The sequence below is a fragment of the Brachyistius frenatus genome, unplaced genomic scaffold, assembly GCF_029030835.1.
Source record: "Brachyistius frenatus isolate BFR_SWC_R1_liver_20210118 unplaced genomic scaffold, ASM2903083v1 Contig_9, whole genome shotgun sequence".
NCBI classification, from domain to species: domain Eukaryota; kingdom Metazoa; phylum Chordata; class Actinopteri; family Embiotocidae; genus Brachyistius; species Brachyistius frenatus.
Window position 1 is genome coordinate 3,625,424 of NW_027210608.1, and position 20,439 is coordinate 3,645,862.

General features: G+C 41.1%; 1 protein-coding gene across 3 annotated transcripts in view; it reads left to right on the forward strand.

The window, feature by feature from the left end:
* The window catches only part of adcy7 (adenylate cyclase 7), a 55,019-nt gene extending 34,605 nt beyond the window's left edge, over nt 1-20,414 (forward strand). For 2 of the 3 annotated variants that reach the window (XM_069690388.1, XM_069690390.1), the window contains 21 exons: nt 2,653-2,764; nt 3,081-3,208; nt 3,588-3,746; nt 4,228-4,360; nt 5,133-5,321; nt 5,755-5,798; nt 7,207-7,266; nt 8,267-8,344; nt 10,485-10,554; nt 10,683-10,780; nt 10,978-11,062; nt 12,250-12,387; nt 12,539-12,589; nt 12,971-13,167; nt 13,538-13,649; nt 13,758-13,916; nt 14,621-14,767; nt 14,973-15,080; nt 15,206-15,320; nt 17,117-17,241; nt 19,155-20,414. In XM_069690388.1, coding sequence (XP_069546489.1) covers nt 2,653-2,764; nt 3,081-3,208; nt 3,588-3,746; nt 4,228-4,360; nt 5,133-5,321; nt 5,755-5,798; nt 7,207-7,266; nt 8,267-8,344; nt 10,485-10,554; nt 10,683-10,780; nt 10,978-11,062; nt 12,250-12,387; nt 12,539-12,589; nt 12,971-13,167; nt 13,538-13,649; nt 13,758-13,916; nt 14,621-14,767; nt 14,973-15,080; nt 15,206-15,320; nt 17,117-17,241; nt 19,155-19,301 — 2,455 coding nt within the window. In that variant the 3' untranslated portion in view covers nt 19,302-20,414. The remainder of the gene's footprint in view (nt 1-2,652; nt 2,765-3,080; nt 3,209-3,587; nt 3,747-4,227; nt 4,361-5,132; nt 5,322-5,754; nt 5,799-7,206; nt 7,267-8,266; nt 8,345-10,484; nt 10,555-10,682; nt 10,781-10,977; nt 11,063-12,249; nt 12,388-12,538; nt 12,590-12,970; nt 13,168-13,537; nt 13,650-13,757; nt 13,917-14,620; nt 14,768-14,972; nt 15,081-15,205; nt 15,321-17,116; nt 17,242-19,154) is intronic. The other variant, XM_069690391.1, reaches the window with a different exon arrangement.
* Nucleotides 20,415-20,439: the final 25 nt, after the last annotated feature.

Genomic DNA, 20,439 nt, shown 5'->3' on the forward strand with positions numbered 1-20,439 from the left:
GCTGATTTTCTGAGAAATGTAGACAGGAGATAGTCCCTGCATCACCACAATAAAAGATCGTCATTGTAGTTATTTTTTTTAAGAGCAATTTAAATCCGTTGTAATAACACGTCTGGATTACTTGGTTTCTGTGGGGTATTTACCAGAATTTATTTTAATGTTCATATTCTGCATGTTGGCATAAAACAAAACATGAAAAAAATAGAAAATGATTGGATTGTTTATATCCACTCTGCTGTTTATTAACCCTTAGAGCCCGATGGAAATTCCCACCCCTTCTTCTTGGGTTTAATTGTACAGCAAGTATTTGTCACAGAGAGATGCGCCGCGAATCTTATTAAACTGCACAACTTGAGCTTCCCAGCTATGTCAGTGCCTCGTCTGTCTGACGAAGCGTTGCAGACATAATCGAAGTAGAAGTTGCATCGTGATCCGACTATGCAGAAAGCACCGTGTCCATCTCCACCCTTGCTACTCTTGATTGGATAATTCCCAAAGTCCCGATCGCTTCATAATGTTCTTTATATCTAAATAAACGGCAGAATTTACCCTTTCTGACGATACCTGTTGTTTCTCTGTACGACAAACGCATTATCAGCTAATCCGGTTTTGAAATCACAGCTGACTTCTGTGCTGTCGCCAACATATAGGGTTGACATTGCATCCCACTTTGTATGAAAAAAATGAAATATTAATAACCATGTTTTTGCAACGGAGCCAACAGCCGAGTTATTAGCACATATCACATATGACCTGACTGAGTCCCTGGTTTGGGCCTCTGGCCACGCGTAGTCATTCATGACATTTATTTTCTGTCAAGCACTCAGCACATAGTCATAGTGTCCCACAAACACGGTTCAGATATTGTCCGATTTCCTCTACACAATTAGAAAAAGATATCTCTACTGACAATATGTTATGGTGCGATACATGTAAAAACAACAATTTCATCAGACAAAAATATATATTTTTTTCCCTTGATATAAAGGCTAATATAAAAAAAATTCGTATTATTATCAAATCAAATGACGAAAGATCTGGATTGCCTTGACTACTTAAAAAAAACAAGAACAGCATGAATGGTTAGCTCCGATAATGAATAAGATATGAGCTTAAAAGTGAAGGTAGTAAAATTACCCTGAAAATAGCTTTGGGTTCATAGGGTTCAGGTAATTTGGTCTGAGTGAATATTTAAAGACGTACTCTTTGTTAATCAAGGGGCCATTGTGTGGTATCAGCCATGTTTTCTTCTGTCTTCATTGAAGGCTGAAGTAAAAAGGTGTTGAATGATAGATCTATCCCTGGAATTAGCCAAGTGCGAGCAGTGATTAGCTGCGTTGTCCGTCTGCTGAAGCACCTGGACGAAGAACAGCTCAAACAGGTGTATGTGTGTTCCTCTGCTGGTTGTCCTCAGCCCCACTAGATGTGGTGCGTCTCAGTCCAAGTTGAATCCATGCAAAAACCTACACGTAGATTTCTGGGGATAACTTAATAACGCATACGATCAATGGATATTTGTAGTGTTTTTTGTGCGAGTTTGTTCTCAATATTTCTGCATGTTGTATGAAATAATGGGAACTCTGGGTATACTCGGATTGAGCTGATGGCTCCATTATCATGTCAAGAGATTAATTATGCAGCAGTGAGCTCCCATCAATGGCCATCGAAGAATCAAATTAAATACATGCTATAATTTATAAGTGCAGCATTCATCACACTGCTGTTGATACAGTATATCCTCTAATTCAGTAAGATGAGTTTGGTGTTTTCTCTTGAGGCCAGCATTGCAATGATTAGAGTTTCAGTTCCCACAGAGACGAGCCTCGTCGAGGCAGGGAGTCGGGTTCTCTCTTTGGGTTGGATTTCTGCCAAGCATCCAGCTGTTCTTCCTTGCGGTGTCGGGGTCTCTGTGAGGTCAGATAGGCTATCGCTGTCCCTCTGTGGTTTGCTGATGGGCAGCTTTAATGATGCGCAGACTATGATTCAGCATCAAACCAGACGAACCTTTTAATCAGTCACTGATCAGGTCTACTGGAGGTTAATGGCAGATGGGACACGTGTTTTTTCCCATGAAAAGCTCAGTCTCAACTCACGGGTCATAATGGTCACAATTGGTCATAATGTGCCGACGAGGCAGTGCAGAGAAAATATGGCCCAAATTTGAAGGACACAAACAGTGTGAGCTTTATGGTCCTTAGTGTCCGTCAGTCTGCTGCACACTGGTTGATTGTTCAGAGTTCATTCAGGAGGTCCTTCTCTATGTCTGTAATTGATTGACTGATTGAAAAAAGCCAGTTCGTTGACTGATGGGTGAAAAGATGTCCCGTCAACACGTGTTCTTCTGTCGCAGCCTGAACATGTGAATCACTAAACATTTACCATGATATACAACTTACATGGATGTATTAAGGCGTGATGCAGAGTCAACTTTGAAGGACACTCTGATTACTGTGGTTTGAGGTCATACAAGTTTGAGTTTTTCACTTTAGTATGCAGATTTGTAAAACTAGTTCAGTTAGTAAGTTACTCATCATATCACCAACACTAATAATATTTTAGTTTGATAGATCTGATATTTTACATGTCAGAACAGGCATTATTCTTTGCAGTGTTTTTCTGTGTGTTACATTTTCATTGACTTCCTTCTTTCAGTATTCTCTATGCGGACATTGTTGGCTTCACCCGACTGGCCAGTGACTGTTCTCCCAAGGAGCTTGTCATAATGCTCAATGAATTGTTTGGCAAGTTTGACCAAATCGCCAAGGTGAGCTATCACTTTGACTTTCTTCCTGTCGTCATTCATGGAAAAAAAAAAACACTGACTAAGCTTAACTTTCACTTCAATGTTTTCGTCTTTAAACATGGTAGCTGCAGTAATCTGATGATCAGAGTAAGTGAGTTTGTGACGGGAAGATTCCTGTTTTAGACCCCCGTCTGGCTGTTCACCAGGGAAGCACACTTTTCCTATCAGGACATAACTAAGACACTTTAACCCTCATTGTACATAATAGTTGTTGTAGTGGGCAGAGCCATTTGTTGTTACGTTAAAGAAACATTTTCCTCTTTCTCATCCTTTAAAGGAAAACGAATGCATGAGAATCAAGATCCTTGGAGACTGCTACTACTGTGTGTCTGGGCTGCCAGTCTCTCTGCCCAAACATGCCAAGAACTGTGTCAAAATGGGCCTGGACATGTGTGAAGCCATCAAGTGAGTTTGTGCCAGCCAATTTATGAAATTGACACTAAAATTAATTTTATAATTCATAAAAACAAGGTGTTCAATGCTATTTGTGAAACTTCAGGCAACATATGTGGTATATTGTTCTTTAAGGGCAGGTTATGTGTTTACTATTCTGCTAAAACGGAAGGACGAATCCCGAACCTTTAACTCCGTAACATCAAATATGTATTTGTTTTGTGCCAGTATGTTGAGTTTTACCATACATATTAAGACAGACACAGGGCTTCATCATGGAAAGGACAGAAATGTCACTCTCCTAATGTTAATGTGCCTTGAAGGACATTGAAGGTCCTTGAAGCCCTGCATACAGAAACAACAAGTTTCAGTATTTGTGACACTTCTCCAGGCAGGTACGGGAGGCCACCGGAGTGGATATCAACATGAGAGTGGGCGTTCACTCGGGAAACGTACTTTGCGGTGTGATTGGCCTTCGCAAGTGGCAGTTTGATGTGTGGTCACATGACGTCACTCTGGCCAATCATATGGAGTCAGGTGGGTTTCCAGGGTAAGTAGCTCTTCTTTTCTTTCATAACCCTTCATACACGTTTATGTTTAATATTTTTATATTGACTTTAACAAGCTGAGGTTGACTGAGATTCAGGCTTCCTTAATACTATCAAGTCAAGTTATATTTGTACACTTAATGATACAGATATATTGGCCCATATATTTATATGCAAATTTGTTCGAGAGAGTAAGCTACTCATATCCACAACAAAGGTGTTCAGTCACATTCGTGAGGATAATTATATACATTTATCCAGCATAAAGTTATACGTTTTGTAATTTTATTCTACACTTATCATTGTTAAAGATGCAGTTTTTATGTAATGTTAATCTTTTAAACTCTATTGCAATACTCAAAAAAGTGTCTCTGCTATTTCTGTCACATCTACATGATATAAGTGGGGTGGACAAAATAATAAAAACCCCTGTTATATATGCCATGCCAAATATTAAATACTTTCTTTTCATCACTTGCTCAGACGTGTCCATATCACAGAAGCGACTCTGAAGCACCTGAACAAAGCTTATGAAGTGGAAGAGGGTGAGGGCCACCTCAGGGACCCCTACCTAAAAGAGCTCAATGTCCGCACCTACCTAGTCATCGATCCACGGGTAAGTTCTCACCTGTCTTCATCAAATATACACATTGTATGGGACAGTGACAAATCCTTAGCGTTTGAAAACTGGAAGATATGAAAAACAATTATTTAATCACGTAAATCATTTTAAAACCTTCAAACATATTTTGAGCACAGACTGTATTGTGTGTTTTGTTTAGTTTTTTCTTACTGGATGTTAGAATGCTTATAATCATGTCTGATCTTTTTACTGTCACATACGTTATACATATGTTAGCTACAATACAGTGTTGTTTTTTTAAACTTTTTTTTCTAACCCTGCTGTTTGTCCCAAGCCAAGGCATACAAAGGAATTTACTGTGATTTCAGAAAAAGCAAAAGCCATAAATATAAACACATTTTCTGCCAATAGATTTTTCTAGCCAAACATTTTCTCCCCAGTCTTGACTACACTAGGTTCATAAAATGCTCACATGACCCTGAGCAACAGATGTTTTTTGCTTTGCTATATCCTTTTCCTATAATTTGGTGCCAAATGCATGCATGATGTAAACGGAGAAAAATTCTTCAGTGCAGTGACTCATACACACATCACTTCTGAGCAATCCTCTTGCGGTCGCTGGCATTCTTCCATTTCTCCAAAACCTGCCGCTGATCCACGTTTCATTTTACTATCAAAACTAGACGATTGCACAAACATAATAGACGCGTGCTGTTCCAGAGTACTCTCCGATTCATGATTTAGGACACACTCACTCTAACTTCAACGTAATATGAATTCTATGTTTGTTTGCGTCTGCTCTAAGTCAAAGGATTCATCACTGAAAACCCGAACTGCAGCTAAACCTCGGTTGAGCGATGGTCTGAAGATGCGGGCATCCGTGCGTATGACCCGTTACCTTGAATCCTGGGGGGCTGTGAAACCTTTTGCCCACCTCCAGAGCCGAGAGGGCTTTAGTCCGGACACCATCGTCAATGGCAAGCCACGTTTCAAGGTAAGCTGGCTGGATTGTTGTTATGTTTTATTTGGGTCATCGTTAGTTGGTATGAAGATAACATATTAGACGGTAAACGAATACAAAGCATGTTTTCGATGTATCAGCAATTTCATTACATGAAGATAAGAGGATAGATTAGCTGTAGATAGAACTGCTGGACAAGGTCTTCATTTCATTGTCAAAACATTGGATGTGTAAAAACTTTAGGCAAGAAGAAGCAATTTTAAACAGATTTCCTGTTTCTTTGATCAACAATAGTATTTGAGATTTATCTCTAAAACAAGTGAAATGGACACAGTGATTTAATGTAGTAATTATCTTCAGAGGTTAAAGTATTTTCCAAATCAAAATGTTAGATAACTTGAGTTCTGTTGGGCGTGGCCTCCATTAAACATATTTATTGGATGAACTGTGTCCCCGTCTTTTCCAGGACATTCCTCTGCGCCCGGCGCCCGGCTCCAAGATCACGGAGAGGTAAGACGAGTGAGCCGCTACAGTTTCTGCACAATAAATCCCATGTATGACTTTAGCAGAATGTGAATCTTGGCATGGATAAAAAGTGTTCTCACACAGACTCACACAGGCCAAGGTGACAGCCCTGTTACTCAGTAGCATCTTGACTTGATGGTCACTGCTTCAGAAGGGAAGAGTGTTTGCCAGCTACGTTCCCGGCCAGGACGTTCCCATCTGTTCGTCGAATCAGAGCTCATTATATTTCCATCTGACTTTATAATAATATTATGTAATACAGTGTGTGAAATCATTTAGAAGTACATTATGTTTTTTTTGTTTTATTTATCTAGCAGCCATTACATTAATGCCAATATTCAGCAGTACACATGGACATTATCATAATATGTACAATGTTTGCATTTTGTCAAAGATTAGACATTTTTATGGAATATTGTGACTGGTGTTTACCCATTATGGAGTCGTATTAGATCATCTTTTCAACTTCTCTTACCCTTTTGTTATTATGTGGATGCGTGATTCACGTAACATCCAGTTCATGGTCTAGGCAGCATGTTAACATCCTATTCTGTGTGTAACCATCTGTGCTGCGTGTTTTCACATAGCTGAGATGGTTATATGGAAGTGGCAGGTTGCAGAGTAGGAAACTGAGAAAATGACTCTTTGACCTTGAAGTCTGAGTGGTACTAGATATTGCAGATCCACAGAGGAGGTGGTGGTAATACGCAAATTGTTTTTAGAATCAGACATTATTTGATTCAGCTTGCCAGAACAAACTGAATGTTACAGGCGTTAGTTTCACCCAGCAAATACAGGTTTGTCTACTAAAGCTGTCACTTAGCATCTGCTTAGCACTGCTCTGCTGTACTGGCAGTGTTTCCTGCTGACTGATGGGACCGCTGCGCCCTTCCATCAGCCTCAAATAACGCATAGACAAATTGATTATGGCTATAGCTGGTAATGGATAATTCTCTCTGCCCATCTGGCACATGCAGTAAGCAAACAGACAAATGTTTAAAGTGTAGCTACTGATTAGTGGGCAGGACTCGCCTACACAAACAGTGTGGGCTGGAGTGATGTGATTTGAGGTGGTAAGTGTGAGCCTAAAAGCGCAAACCTTCCACCCTGGAAGAATGTAGGATTGTTTTTATCTCGCTCCACTAAAGCAGAGGCAGCAGCTGATGGACGTCTCTGAGAGTGAAGTGACAGAGAAATAACGTGCACCCACACAGTCTTAATGACTTTACATTTTACTGCGATGAAACGTTTTGATTGCGGCTCACAAGCAGATATGTAGCCGTCTAGATTTTTTTACATTTAAACTATATGACATAATTCCTGTGGATTTTTTGGGCTCCTCGCTGCCCTGTTGTGATGAATATGTTTGTGTCTTACTGTTGGACCCTGACAGCGTTGATGAGTCTCTTGAAGAGCCGTTCTCCTTGCCCACCTCTCAGTTCAGCAGCTATAAGTGAGTGGGACCTTCGTGGTACGGAGGGTCCTCATTCCACAGCAGCAGTTCTCCACCTTTCACCTCATCACACCAATGAACAAAAAGAATTGATACTTGCTCACAGCCCCTTGTGTAAATGCAGACGATTGTGAGCTTTCACATGTTGGAAAAAATGCATTAAGTTTTTAGCGTTTCTATCATTTTTTTTAAATTGCAGATTATCACCCAGCAATCAGTTTAGCCCTGCAGTTTGCCCAAAGGAATTATATATCATGTTTTTAATTGATCCCTTTTGTGGGAGTAAATACTAAACTGACTCATTTTTCATCATAACTAAAGATTAGAGATAACATATTACACTATAAATTCCAATATAACAAATATAAATCACATATGTGTTTTTTAATCACTGTGTTAATCCCACACACGCCCGAAGATTTTTGTGTAGTATCCCGATCCCGAGGCTGAGAACTGCTGTGATAGTGGAGAGCCTTTCTATCCCAACTCTAACCTGAGCAGTGGTGTAACACTGTTCTTCTCTCACCGTTTCTAACCGCTATCTCTGTGTAACAGGGCAACACGTGACCTCACAAACTCTATAACTCCGTTAGTGGACTGACATGCTCCTATTAACCCTGATCACTGGCTGGGGCTCGAGTGTATCTGTGTCTGGGCATGTGTGTGAGTGTTTCCTTCCTGATAGAGTCGGGGGGGTTTCCAGGCAGAAGCACAACAGAAACACGCCTGCCGAATCCCACAGAGATCATCTAACACACAGCATTCTGCATCCGGCACACTCCCTCTACATAACTCTCTCCCAGGCACAAACCACGTTTCTCTTTTTTTCTCACTAATGCTCAGAACGGCATTGACCGAGTTCCTTTCAAGCACAGCTAGACTGGACCCGAGTAACCCGCATGACCTGGTCTGGTTTTCCAGCATGTGTTCCCTTCAGCCGGCGTGTTTCAGAGTCTATCGGCCGGCTTCTTCCTAATTGTTTCTGTGCTTTCTGCTGCAGGAACAAATCTCAGAAGAGTAAGTTTGATGAGGAGCTGCACAATGAGATGACCACGACCATAGACGAGCTCAGCAGCAAGTAGGTCTATTTTTGGTGTATTTATTTTCATAGTATATTTCATAAAATATTATAACCCAAACTGCAGGAAAAATATGTTGAAAGGTTAAATCTGCACCGAGTTGCACAGCAAAAAAACAAACTCTTCTGCCCTTTCGGGTTCACCGATATCAGTGATGATAAAGGACGTGTTTGTTTGCTGTGATATGACTGCAGAATAGTTGATATTAAGCATGGCTATGTGACATGCGTCTCATATCAAGATGTTGTGATTTAATTCTCAGGTTTAAGTGAACAATACCAAGTAAAATTGAACCCCAATGCTTTTATTCTCTGCAGTATTTGTCTGTGGGACTGTGGTGGATCGGTCCACCACTTTGGTCCAGACTGTATAATCCCAACAACTGTAAAATAATGCAGTAGATGCAACAAGATGAATCTCCCTTCCAAAATTTAAAAAACTAAATACACAACCCCCAAATATTAATATCCATTACCTTAATTATGATGTCGATGCCCTGACAGTATCCCTCGCCACAAGCTTTTGTGTTTCAGTGAACCAGCATCAGTTCTGAACTTGTATTTAATTATTGGTCAAATCAGGTCGTATGTTATCGTGTTGTGTTGAGTCTGACGTGGATTCAGAGATATTTGTTGGGAACAGATTTGTTCATATTGTTTTTTGTTGACCTTTGCTGGTGTGAGCCGGACACAATTTTACTGAGAGAGTGGGGGGGAAATTCTCACGTGAACTTAAAAAAAAGAAGAAAAAAAAAATAATAAATATGAAAAAAAAATAAAAATTCTGTGAATAGTATGTAGAGGCTGAAAAATGAAAGTGCTGCTAGTGTTTATTTATATGCGTAACCTATTTGGAATTGCTCACTGTAATATTTAGACAGGTTTTGGCTTTGAGTTTAGACTATTGTGTACAATAAAAACAGCTGCACAGATCCCAGAGCTCAGGACTCATCCTGACGACTGCTGCGTTACTCGAGATGATTGAACTGTTAAACAGGAAATCTGAGAAATAGCTTCCTAATGTGACATTAAAAAAACCCTATCATGACTAATCCATAGTGATGTGTTGAACAATTTAAATAATCAGTAAGATTACACAGCCTCTCTCTTAAATCAGAGGCGGTTCATGAAACATGTATCTCACTCCTGCTGCTGGTTGATGCCTGCAGCTATTTAATGAAACTGCATGGAGACATCCAACAGTTAAAAGTTTCCGTCGGCTTCTCAACATCGTATGCTGATGTACTGATGTTTTTTTTGATACCGTTTGTCGCTAGATTGCATCTGTGGATGAGTTTATGGATACAAATGTTCCTCAATCACAATAACAAATGTCTTTTGATGCACATGTCTGCAGAAGGTGACAAAAGAGTAGCAAACGCAAAAAAGGCCACACTGAACATAAATGAAAGGTGTTATTTTTACTTGAGGTGTCGGTGTGCATATTAGCTCCAGCTGAAGCCATGGAAGTGACCCTGCTTTTGCAACACCAGGTGATCTGAGCAATTCTTTTATTGCAATTGCAACGGCAATTTCGTACCAAACCGAGTGTCAAAATGACACTGTGCTGCCTGGTCAGCACTAACACAGCTTCATCTGCGACAGACACAAAAACTGCGGAGGAAAATTGAATAAAATCGGCATTCTCCTTCTCACGGATTTTGAGCCCGCATAAAAATAGTGCTTTTAGTACGGACGTAAATATTGTAATTGATGTCAGGATAATACTGTGTGCGGCATTAATTTTGCGCATAGCACGGATCTTTACTTTGTAGAATAGTTTTTGTATATAATGAACAGAAATTATGATTACAATCACTTCTTTGCATGTTTATTGATTGTGATCTGCGAGAACCAGGCTGCTAAAACTTGTTTATTGACCTAATGTCATCACAAGTGCAGACCTTCTCAACAAGGGGTTGGTATTGTGTCAAGTTCTTACCACAAGCGCAAGCTCAGCTGTTTATGGCCGATGTGATCCAGCGCTGATCTCCCCATTAAAACACTAACAGTGCAGATATTAAACCTGTGACACCTGAAGTGTAAAAGACAGAGAAAATATCTATTCGTGCTGTTTTCTGTCTTCCTACCCTCGTTCTCTTTCTTTCTCCATCCTTCATTCGTCCCTCGTCTCTCTTAGGCAGTGGTCGAAGTCTGAAGAGAGCGTCAGTCTGGCTTTATGGTTTCCAAAGAAAGATCTGGAAAAACAGGTTGGTTGGACGCCAAGAAGCCATCAAAAGCATTTTTATTTCTACTTTGTAATACATTTCCCATCAATCATTCTCGTACTGACTACGAGGTTTGTGTGTTTTCTGTTTGTTTTTTTTGCTCCTCTAAGTACCGAGCTCTGGATTTGCCGATGTTCAAACACTATGTCGGCTGTGCCACCTTCATCTTCCTCTGCATCTTTTTGGTTCAGATGTTTGTCACGAAGGAGTGAGTATGATCATATTTTCCTGTTATATTAAAATCTGTTGGGAAGAAGAGACAGCTGGCCTATTTTTTCTTTGTCCTTTTGAGTTTTTGAGGTGTAGCGAGAAGTTATTTCAAAAGCGCACTATGAAGATGACATTTGTGTCAGTAAATAGGCAGGAGACTGATATTTTTGCACGCTCTGGTTTTCTCTCCGTCAGTCGACAGATATTGGGGATGTCATTCGGCGTGTTGGTGTGTGTGCTGCTGTTGACCCTGGCCATCTGTTTCGCGGGTCACTTGCAGGTCAGTGTGTTAAGTCTTATCCTCAAAATTGAGCTATTTAGGTGGTTAATTTCAGGTTTCTGTTCAGGCCCGGTCAGTATTTGGGTTTGTAGAAGCTGGAAAAAAAGAACCTCGCAAGCACAACACGCCTTTCATACCTCTTTACCGCAGCCTCCAAAGCCTCGCTGGAGGCAGGTCAAGCTTCAGTGTAAAAGGGTTGTTACTTTTCCAGTAACAGGTTTTAAAGTACTATATCATATAATTCTGGGCTGAATTACATGTGTGTGACTCAGAAGCGCTTCTCAAAGAATTTAATTTCCTTGTGCATGACAAGTGAAATTCTTTCGAGATTATTTTGTTGCTCTTGTGTGAAGCCCACGCAAGAAAAACATGCGATTTTAATCGGCATGCGTCAGTAGCAGGAGCCCTCCTTGTGTTTTTTTACTCATTATTTGGTCTGTATTACCCAAGAAGCCATGCACAGATGATATCTACTTCTTAAATTAAAAACAATATGGTTGAAGACCATGTGATACAGTCAGACGCTCCAGAACAAGTTCAAATCTATAGATACAACTCTAGTTCAGGCATCGTTTGTTTGTCTCCCTCCATTTTTTTTAACACAGTGTGAAGAAGCACGCTTTGCATTGGTATATGCTGAAATATTCTTTAGAATTAAATTCGACAGTACATTTTAAATTTTTTACAATTTCCGATGATTAATTGGAAACATGAAATTGATGTTTTAAAGTTCATATTTATGTGATGTAGAAGTTTTGGCAGGTCGTGTCAGACAACCTCAAGGTCATTGTTTTTTGTTTCTGTCAGCAAGAAAAGAAAAAAAAATTATCACAATATCCAACAACTTTTGAAGCCAACCATTAAATGCAACACAAACATATTACAACAGACTAGTGCTTGGTGAATAAAGGTACACGTGTATCACTGCGCCACAATTAGATGGAGGCTATCTCCTGCCTTCACTGGAATGCAGCTTTCTTTAGCTTCTCTACTGACTTGGCACATGACATTTGACATTCAGACCCTGATAGGCACTGATTTCTCCTCTCAGACAGATTCCTTCACTGGAAATAGCCAGCTGCGTGTCACTCACACGTGATGTCTGGAGATGGCTGACTGTATAAAAGTCACATGCTCCTCGTACCTGTTTCTCATCTTTGGTCTGACTTCTGTTTTTTCGGCCGCAGCGCTTGTTTCCAGAGAAGCTGTCGCGGTGCCAGTGGCTGCGCGCCGTGTCGGAGGCGGTGGTCAAACGGCCGTGCGTGCGCCTCCCTCTGGCAACCATCACGACTGCGGTCATCATCATCTTGGCCGTGTTCAACCTGGTAAGAATATGCTCACGTGTCGAGTGCTAAGATCGGGCCATTATGCACTCTGCTATTTCTAGCTGCGCTACACTTCATAGATGCCATGCCAGACTTTAAAGCCCGCCGTCCAGTGGTTCCTTGTCCGTCAAATTGTTTTAACCCCTTGCAGTGCTTCGTCCAGACACGTGGGAAAGATACGGCTGATCTCTTCTGCCTGCCTGTGAGTGACAGATTTGTTAATCATAGACAATAACCCTCTTATTACTTTGATAAATGAACTTCAGGAAGTCTAACACACTAATGATATGTTCTCCCACCCCAGTCACCCATATATACTTAATTAGTACTTACATTATAATAAATCCATGTAGTGTATAATAACTGGAGTCAGTAAACATACAAAAATACCACATAAAAACCAGCATTCTTATTCTAAATGTGTAGATTTTATAAATACGTTTATAGATATAGAGTTGTAGTTTTTTTTTTACAAATACGTTAATAGACACTTACATTGCTAACTCATCTCTGGTTATTAAATGTGTTAATTGTTTAATGTGTTGCAGGTCTAATCCATTTCTTGATTCTTTCTTCCTCTCAGTACTCTGTGTACTGCTGTATCCTGTCACTCATCGCATGTGGAGTCTTCCTGCGGGTGAGCTTTGAGCTCAAAGTGCTCTTCCTCACCGTGGCCTCCACAGCCTACTACATCATCATCCTCAGCACCAAGCAGGACCTCTTTGTGGCCTACGGAAATTTCCTGGGCACCCAGATCAACAACAGCTATAATCACAGCAGGTGGGATTGAACGCAGAGAGTAAATCCTGTAGCCTGCTGGGAAGTGTATTTCATCCTGTTGAAACTTTCCTCTCATACTTTAATGCAAACATATAAACAGGCAATTTTCAAAGATTGCATCCTGTAGGTTCACTTTTTCTTAAAAGTCAAGTAAAATTCAAAATTGCAAGAACTTTGAGCTCTCGTAAGATCATGTATGTCATTTGATTACATGGATGAAATGAACCGATATATTAGAGCAGTTAAGTAAGTGTGCTGTGACAGTATAATTGATCTGTGCTGCTGGTCAAAGACACAGTTCCATGAAAAGGCTTTATACACTTTTTCATTTGTGATTCTACGCGGTGTTGGGATTTTGTTTGTTCTGCAGTCGAGAAGATGAATACATCCTGAGACGTATAGGGCTGGTTAAACACCCTCAGGTTATGAGCTGCATATACATCACGCTCTTCCTGGTCACCATGCTCATCATCTCACAACAGGTAATAACCATCTTTCCCACTTTTATCGCGCCCGTCCCCAGCATACACACTGAAAATGTCCACATACAGCATAATCTGCTCTAACCTCGCCGTGTTCCTGCCTCCTAGAACGAGTCCTGCTTCCGCCAGGACTTCCTGCTGAAGTACAAGAACCACACAGAGCAGGACGAGATCGAGACGAGGGAGAACCTGAACCGCCTGCTGCTGGAGAACGTGCTGCCGGCCCACGTGGCTGCGTTGTTTGTCGGGGAGAACAAAAAGAACGAGGTGAGGTTTCCATAGTTGGATCTCTGGCTAAAACGCTCACTAAGTATCAATTAAGAAGTGATAAAGACAAATGGAAAAAAATGCTCCTACAAGAAACCATTCATGTTATATATTCAAGTTTAATTTTAATTGTCATGTTGTGGAACAAAAATCACATAAGAACTTCTTTCATCAGCATTATAACTACCACTTGTTGACGTCAGTTGAGGTTATGTCCTGACAAAAGGGAAATTATTTCCTCCGTCATTTAATGTCTTCACAGTATCAGTATAGACATCCAGTGTCTCCTGTGATGTTTGACTGTTCTGGGCAGGTTTCACTAATGGATTCAGGTCAGCTTTAATGTACATCAGAGTAATTGTAAATATCAGCGGGTGCAACATTAACGTTCAAGGACACAAGCAGCGGGACTTTCTTGCCCCTGAGTGAAACAGGATCCTTTACACTTTGAGAGTGTGAAGTGATCACGGACAACGGCTTTTTTGTGATTGAGAATAAAGACACAACATTATAGTGAACATATTGGAAATCACACACATGCCCTCCAGTGTTTTGCTGACATGGAGAATGTGTTTAAAGTTACTGCAGACAACGTCACAACTGATAGAGAAAGTAGAACTTGGATATCAAATATTACTTTAAAAATCATCAATTTTGATTTCCTCCTTTGTAAAACGATTTGGTTTTCTCTTTTTGTCCAACAGGATCTCTACTACAAGTCCTACGACTGTGTGTGTGTGATGTTCGCCTCGGTACCGGATTTCAAAGAATTTTATACGGAGTGTGATATCAACAAGGAGGGCCTGGAATGCCTGAGGCTGCTCAACGAGATCATCGCCGACTTTGACGAGGTCAGGGAGACGAAGAAGGGAAGGGACTCGTCCCTGAACTTATGACCAAGCACTTCTCCGAGTCACAAACGTTAACCGTGTTAACACTGGGCTGAAACAGTACACTGTCATTATGTAGCTGAATCCCTACAATGTAAATGGAGGCGGGAATAAATACATGATAAAGTTCCCACATTGCTCATTTTGTTTTCCTTCACCTCAACAGATGCTGTCCAAACCAAAGTTCAGCGGTGTGGAGAAGATCAAGACTATTGGCAGCACTTACATGGCCGCCGCAGGGCTCAGTGGGACGCCTTGTCAGGAGAACAACCAGGTGGGGGGGTCTACTTTATTAACTGTTTCCAAGCTAGTCAAGAACCACACGTTTTGACCCGTTATTAAAAAAATAACAACTAATAATGAGGTTGTGGACTGACGTGACTCTGACTGTTCTTTCAGGACAGGGAGCGGCAGCAGGCCCAGATAGGGATCCTGGTGGAGTTTGCCATCGCTCTGATTGGCAAGTTGGACGGCATCAACAGACATTCCTTCAATAACTTCAGGCTTCGTGTGGGTGAGTGCGCGCAGCTGCTTGGCAGCTTCAGCATGAACCTTTCACTGACTGAACGCTGCACCGCTCTGTACCCTTCTCTGTTAAGGCTGGCACAATAACCCATCAGGTTTCCTTGGTTACACTGTTCATGATTGGTGTTGACGTAGTGTTCTTGCAGATGGAGCCGCAGCATTCACTGACACTCCATTCTTAGGCTGTTACAGACTCCAGTCGTAAACACCTCCACCACGGTGAAGCCAGCTTAATAAATGCATGCGCTGTAACCTTTGACAGGCATTTATAGTATCTGCTTTGTGGTTCTCTGAAACACTGAAGATACATTTATTAACATAAGTACATCTAATAATAAAGTAAATGTTCTACTCAAAGCAGGACACAGAGCCTCTGTGAGAGTGTGAGAAACCTTAACTGCAGTCTGTTGTGTCTGCAGACCAGACAGCTGACTCTGAGCAGACATGTTGGATAAAGGTTTTGTGCAAAACATTTACATTTTTTGGGAGATAAAAGGTATAAACAGTGAAAAGTCTTGACTGAGTGGCATAAATCCTCTCTATCAGACTGCTGTCTTTATCTGCCGCTACGTCTAAACAACTCTTAGCTCTGAAACAAAATACACTGACTTCTACTCTGTTTATTCAAAAGAAATTAAAGCGTTTGGCCCACAGCTGTTGTTTAACCAGCGACAGCATACTTGTCATCCAGGCTGTGTGTACATTTATTGATTTTGATATGAATTCTTTGATGAATAACTGAACAGCTTTGGTGGTGGTCTCCATCAAATAAAGGCACACACACACCTCCAGAACATTTGCAGTGTGAAGCTGCTCTTATTTCTGATTCGTACTTTGTGTTTGATGTTGTACTTGAGCACAAAGAGGCAACAGTTGCTTCATGTATTCTCACGTTTGTGATTTTAAGAAGCTCTCAGCTGCTCTGCAGTTGATATACTGGTGTAAGCTGTTTCTTACATCACGTCATTATTCTGTTTACAAAGTGCAATTGGACCTTGAATTCTAATGCAAACAGAGCGGAGGTCTCTACTCCTTTTGGAAACGTGTAACTTCTACAAACAGTCATCTCAAGTGACAATTACAGCACAGTAGCACGTCCTAAAACTTAATGTGACGGTATCACAGAAAGAGAAGAGTCACTTAAAAAGTCAGGGAACTGCCTCGGTCTTGATGGTGAATTTTAATTTGCATAATATAATAGTGTTATTTCTTCTGTTCAAAGTTACATAGTCTCAGTTTAAAGTGTCTTTGGGGCGCTTCTTCTTCATAGTAAATCTATAGAGCACTTTACTGAATTTATTTAAATTGGCTTCACTGAGATACATGTGATCAGCTATGATGACTGCTCCCAATTTGAACCTTCTTGAACCCTTTAGATTCCTGTTCAAGATTGTCATTCTCTCATGTTTTATTTGTAAAATGGCAAACTCTACATCAAAGGGGGAGTTTGCTGTTTTACAGATCCCTGATGTTTTTTTTAAAAAACAGGTGCAATGTTCTACAAACCATTTTCAACCCAACATTATTTCAGATCTGCTGCTGGTTATGAGTGAATAGAAAACCCGCTGGTTAATGTCCTTGACAGAAATGTTTACAAAACAACAACTTTTCTGGTACAACTGAGCCTTTCTCATCTGAGTCTGCAGATGGAAGTCTTCATCCTGTCTTAGCTGCTGTAGACCTGCTCTCTTACTCTCCATATATATATATATATATATTCTGCACATGAACGTCACATTTGATCATAAAATACAGACCCGTGTGCCCTTGTTTGCTTTTCCACAGGAATTAATCACGGCCCATTGATAGCCGGAGTGATCGGGGCGAGGAAACCTCAGTACGACATCTGGGGCAACACGGTCAACGTAGCCAGCAGGATGGAGAGCACCGGGGAGCTCGGAAAGATCCAGGTACGCTCAGCCCGGTTCAGCAGAGGCAAACGGACGCATTTCATCTGGTGGTCTTAAAGATGCTGTAAAGTAGAAATGAAAATGAGTTTTGAGTTCATCACACCACAGAAGTATGGGTTGTTAACTACCCATCCAAATTTGAATGAAAAAAAACACAGACAGGTTTGTTAAATTAGGCTTTGAAATCGTGAGAAAATCATCAGTCTTCTCTGCTCTGAGACTGGGGGGGCGTGTCCTGAAGGAGCTGAAGCTCCGCCCCCTCGCTGGAAGGTGTTCAGTGTTCAGTATGACAGTCCTGTGGCTGCAGTTCTTTTCCCCACTAAGCGGTCTGTCTGACATCCAACCTCTCGGTGACTTTATGCATGATGTCCCACTGGCCCTCTGTCTCTCTGGTGGACGGAGCAGCCTGCTTTGGGAAAACACAACAGAATTAAAATGTATTTGTCCAATGAGTGAAACATACAGATGCATATAAATGAAGCTTGTCCCCCTGATCTGTAACACAGGAGTAAAACTGGACACCAGAGACAGCAGACAGTGAGTCTCCAACTACTTCTAACGACCTCCATTACAATAGTGGAGATAATAAGAGCGGAGGAGTTGATTTAGTTCTGTAACGACTGCAACATGAACAGCGCTGCATTATATCACACGTCAATTCATTACATCACATTTCAATTCATTATATCACACGTCAATTCATTACATCACATGTCAATTCATTATATCACACGTCAATTCATTACATCACACGTCAATTCATTACATCACATGTCAATTCATTATATCACACGTCAATTCATTACATCATGTCAATTCATTACATCACACGTCAATTCATTACATCACACGTCAATTCATTATATCACACGTCAATTCATTATATCACACGTCAATTCATTACATCACACGTCAATTCATTACATCACACGTCAATTCATTACATCACACGTCAATTCATTATATCACACGTCAATTCATTACATCACACGTCAATTCATTATATCACACGTCAATTCATTACATCACACGTCAATTCATTATATCACACGTCAATTCATTACATCACACGTCAATTCATTACATCACACGTCAATTCATTATATCACACGTCAATTCATTACATCACATGTCAATTCAAACCTTGAACCTGCTCAGGTTGAGCCGAAAGTCTTTCTCTTCCACTGATGTCTCTCCACCTCCACCTGCTCTCTGCAGCCTCCACCTGCTCTCTGCAGCCTTCTGCACATGTGGTCGGGCTCGTTTATCCGGACCGGTACCGGTACATGTAACCGAGAGGGTCGCTGTTTGTAACGTTACACCGGAGTACAAAAACAACAACCCTCATTAATCGGGAGGACTAGATCTCCTCTTGATAGATAGATAGGCTGATAACTTAAACAAAACCTGAGCTGAAGACGGGTGAGAAACTGTTTAACGGTTTAACTCCACATTTCAGTGCGACCACGTTTTCTAACTTTGCAGAAGCTTTCAGCGACTCATTTCACACGTATATAATGTTCTGAAGCAAATCATGGAATTCTCTTTACTGCATCTTTAAAGGACAAACGGTTACTTCTCACAACTCAAAGCTTCATACAGCAAATCTCAAAGATTGAATTTCTAGCTGTGAACCCACTTGTTCTTTTCTTTATCCATCTTCAAAGCGAGAGAGAAAAAAACCGGTTCATGTTTTAACTCGATAAACGACGCCAATTCCTCTGCCTCCCAATCTGGACTACTGCCATAGATACTTAATGTCATGCTGTCACACTGAAATTAATTTGCTGCAAGGAATTTCTCACAATTGTCATTTGTGCCGTGTAATTTCCTTTGGGTTTTATGTTTACTGTTCATAATGTGTAAACAACCTGCTCATTTTCTGCTCTAATTGCACTTGGCTCGTCTTCCAGGTAACAGAGGAAACGTCTAACGTGCTGCAGAAGCTCGGCTACTCGTGCGAGAGTCGAGGATTCATCAACGTGAAGGGGAAAGGGAACCTGAAAACCTTCTTCGTGTGTACCGACATGAGCAAGCAGCAAGGCATCGGGCTGAGCTGAGGCCGGGCCGTCACGGCCAGCAGAACCGGAGACGGACTCGTGCACGCAAGTCGAGAGGTTACGGACTCCTGCGCTCCACAGAGGTTAAACTGACTGTGATCCAGCTGTGGTCCAGCTGTGGGCCCTGCGCTGCTGCTGAAGTAAGGATTTAGAGGGACTGCTCCTTCGCTGCGTGCTGGATGTCGCCTTCGACACTCGGCATCCTGCAGTCAGATCAGGAGATGACGGAGGAGATGACGGAGGAGATGGTCAGTCTGTACAATCACCATCTTTTTCTAGTCACCAACACATCGACGTCCAGTGATTCGTCACTTTTGTACCTTTTTCTGTCCCTAACTTAATGTGTATTGTACTAACGCCAAATACAGTCGTGTTATTTTTGAGGACATTTTCGGTCCTCTAAAGAAAAAACAAACAAACCAAGGACTCTGTTTGGATCATAATTTGAAACTGTTCTGTTTTGTTTTGCTGTTAGAGAAGCGACGGGCTCTCCACTGTGTCGCTGCGTCATGACCAAACACATGCGTGGCAGCTGTACAGTAGATCAATGTATAGAAAACCTCCTCTCCTTCCTGCGCCACACATTCACACAACAAATTGGTAAATGTCTATTTCAGGCCGATTGAGGAAGTTCAGACGTTAACAACTCGTCACGTGGACGTCGGTTTAATACAAGACAAGATACGTTCTGTGTTTCAGGAGGAAATTGATAAATCCACATGCTGTATGTATTCCTTCTGTTCAAGTGTTTATTCTGCTCAGATAACAAATCAATCTTCAGTGTCTTTTGCTGCCTGTCTGCATATATGCTGCGATGAGGGGAATCTGTGACGCTGTCTTCGGTGTCCTTCGTCCGTGTGATCTAACGAACCTGCCTGCTGTGAATGTGTTTTCTGACCCGGCTCTTGTGATCTGGAAACGCTCTATGTGCCTCTGAAACTTGTCTTGTGGCCTTATCTTCTGAGACCAACATCTTTGTCTGTAATTGTGGTTACATAGTAGTAATAATAATAATAATAATAATAATAATAATAATAATCTATTGGCCTTTATGTGAACAAATGTGACATTGACTTTTGTACAGTTACAGAATGTAATAAATGTTTTCCTAAGTCTGCGGCTCGTCACGCAACGTTAC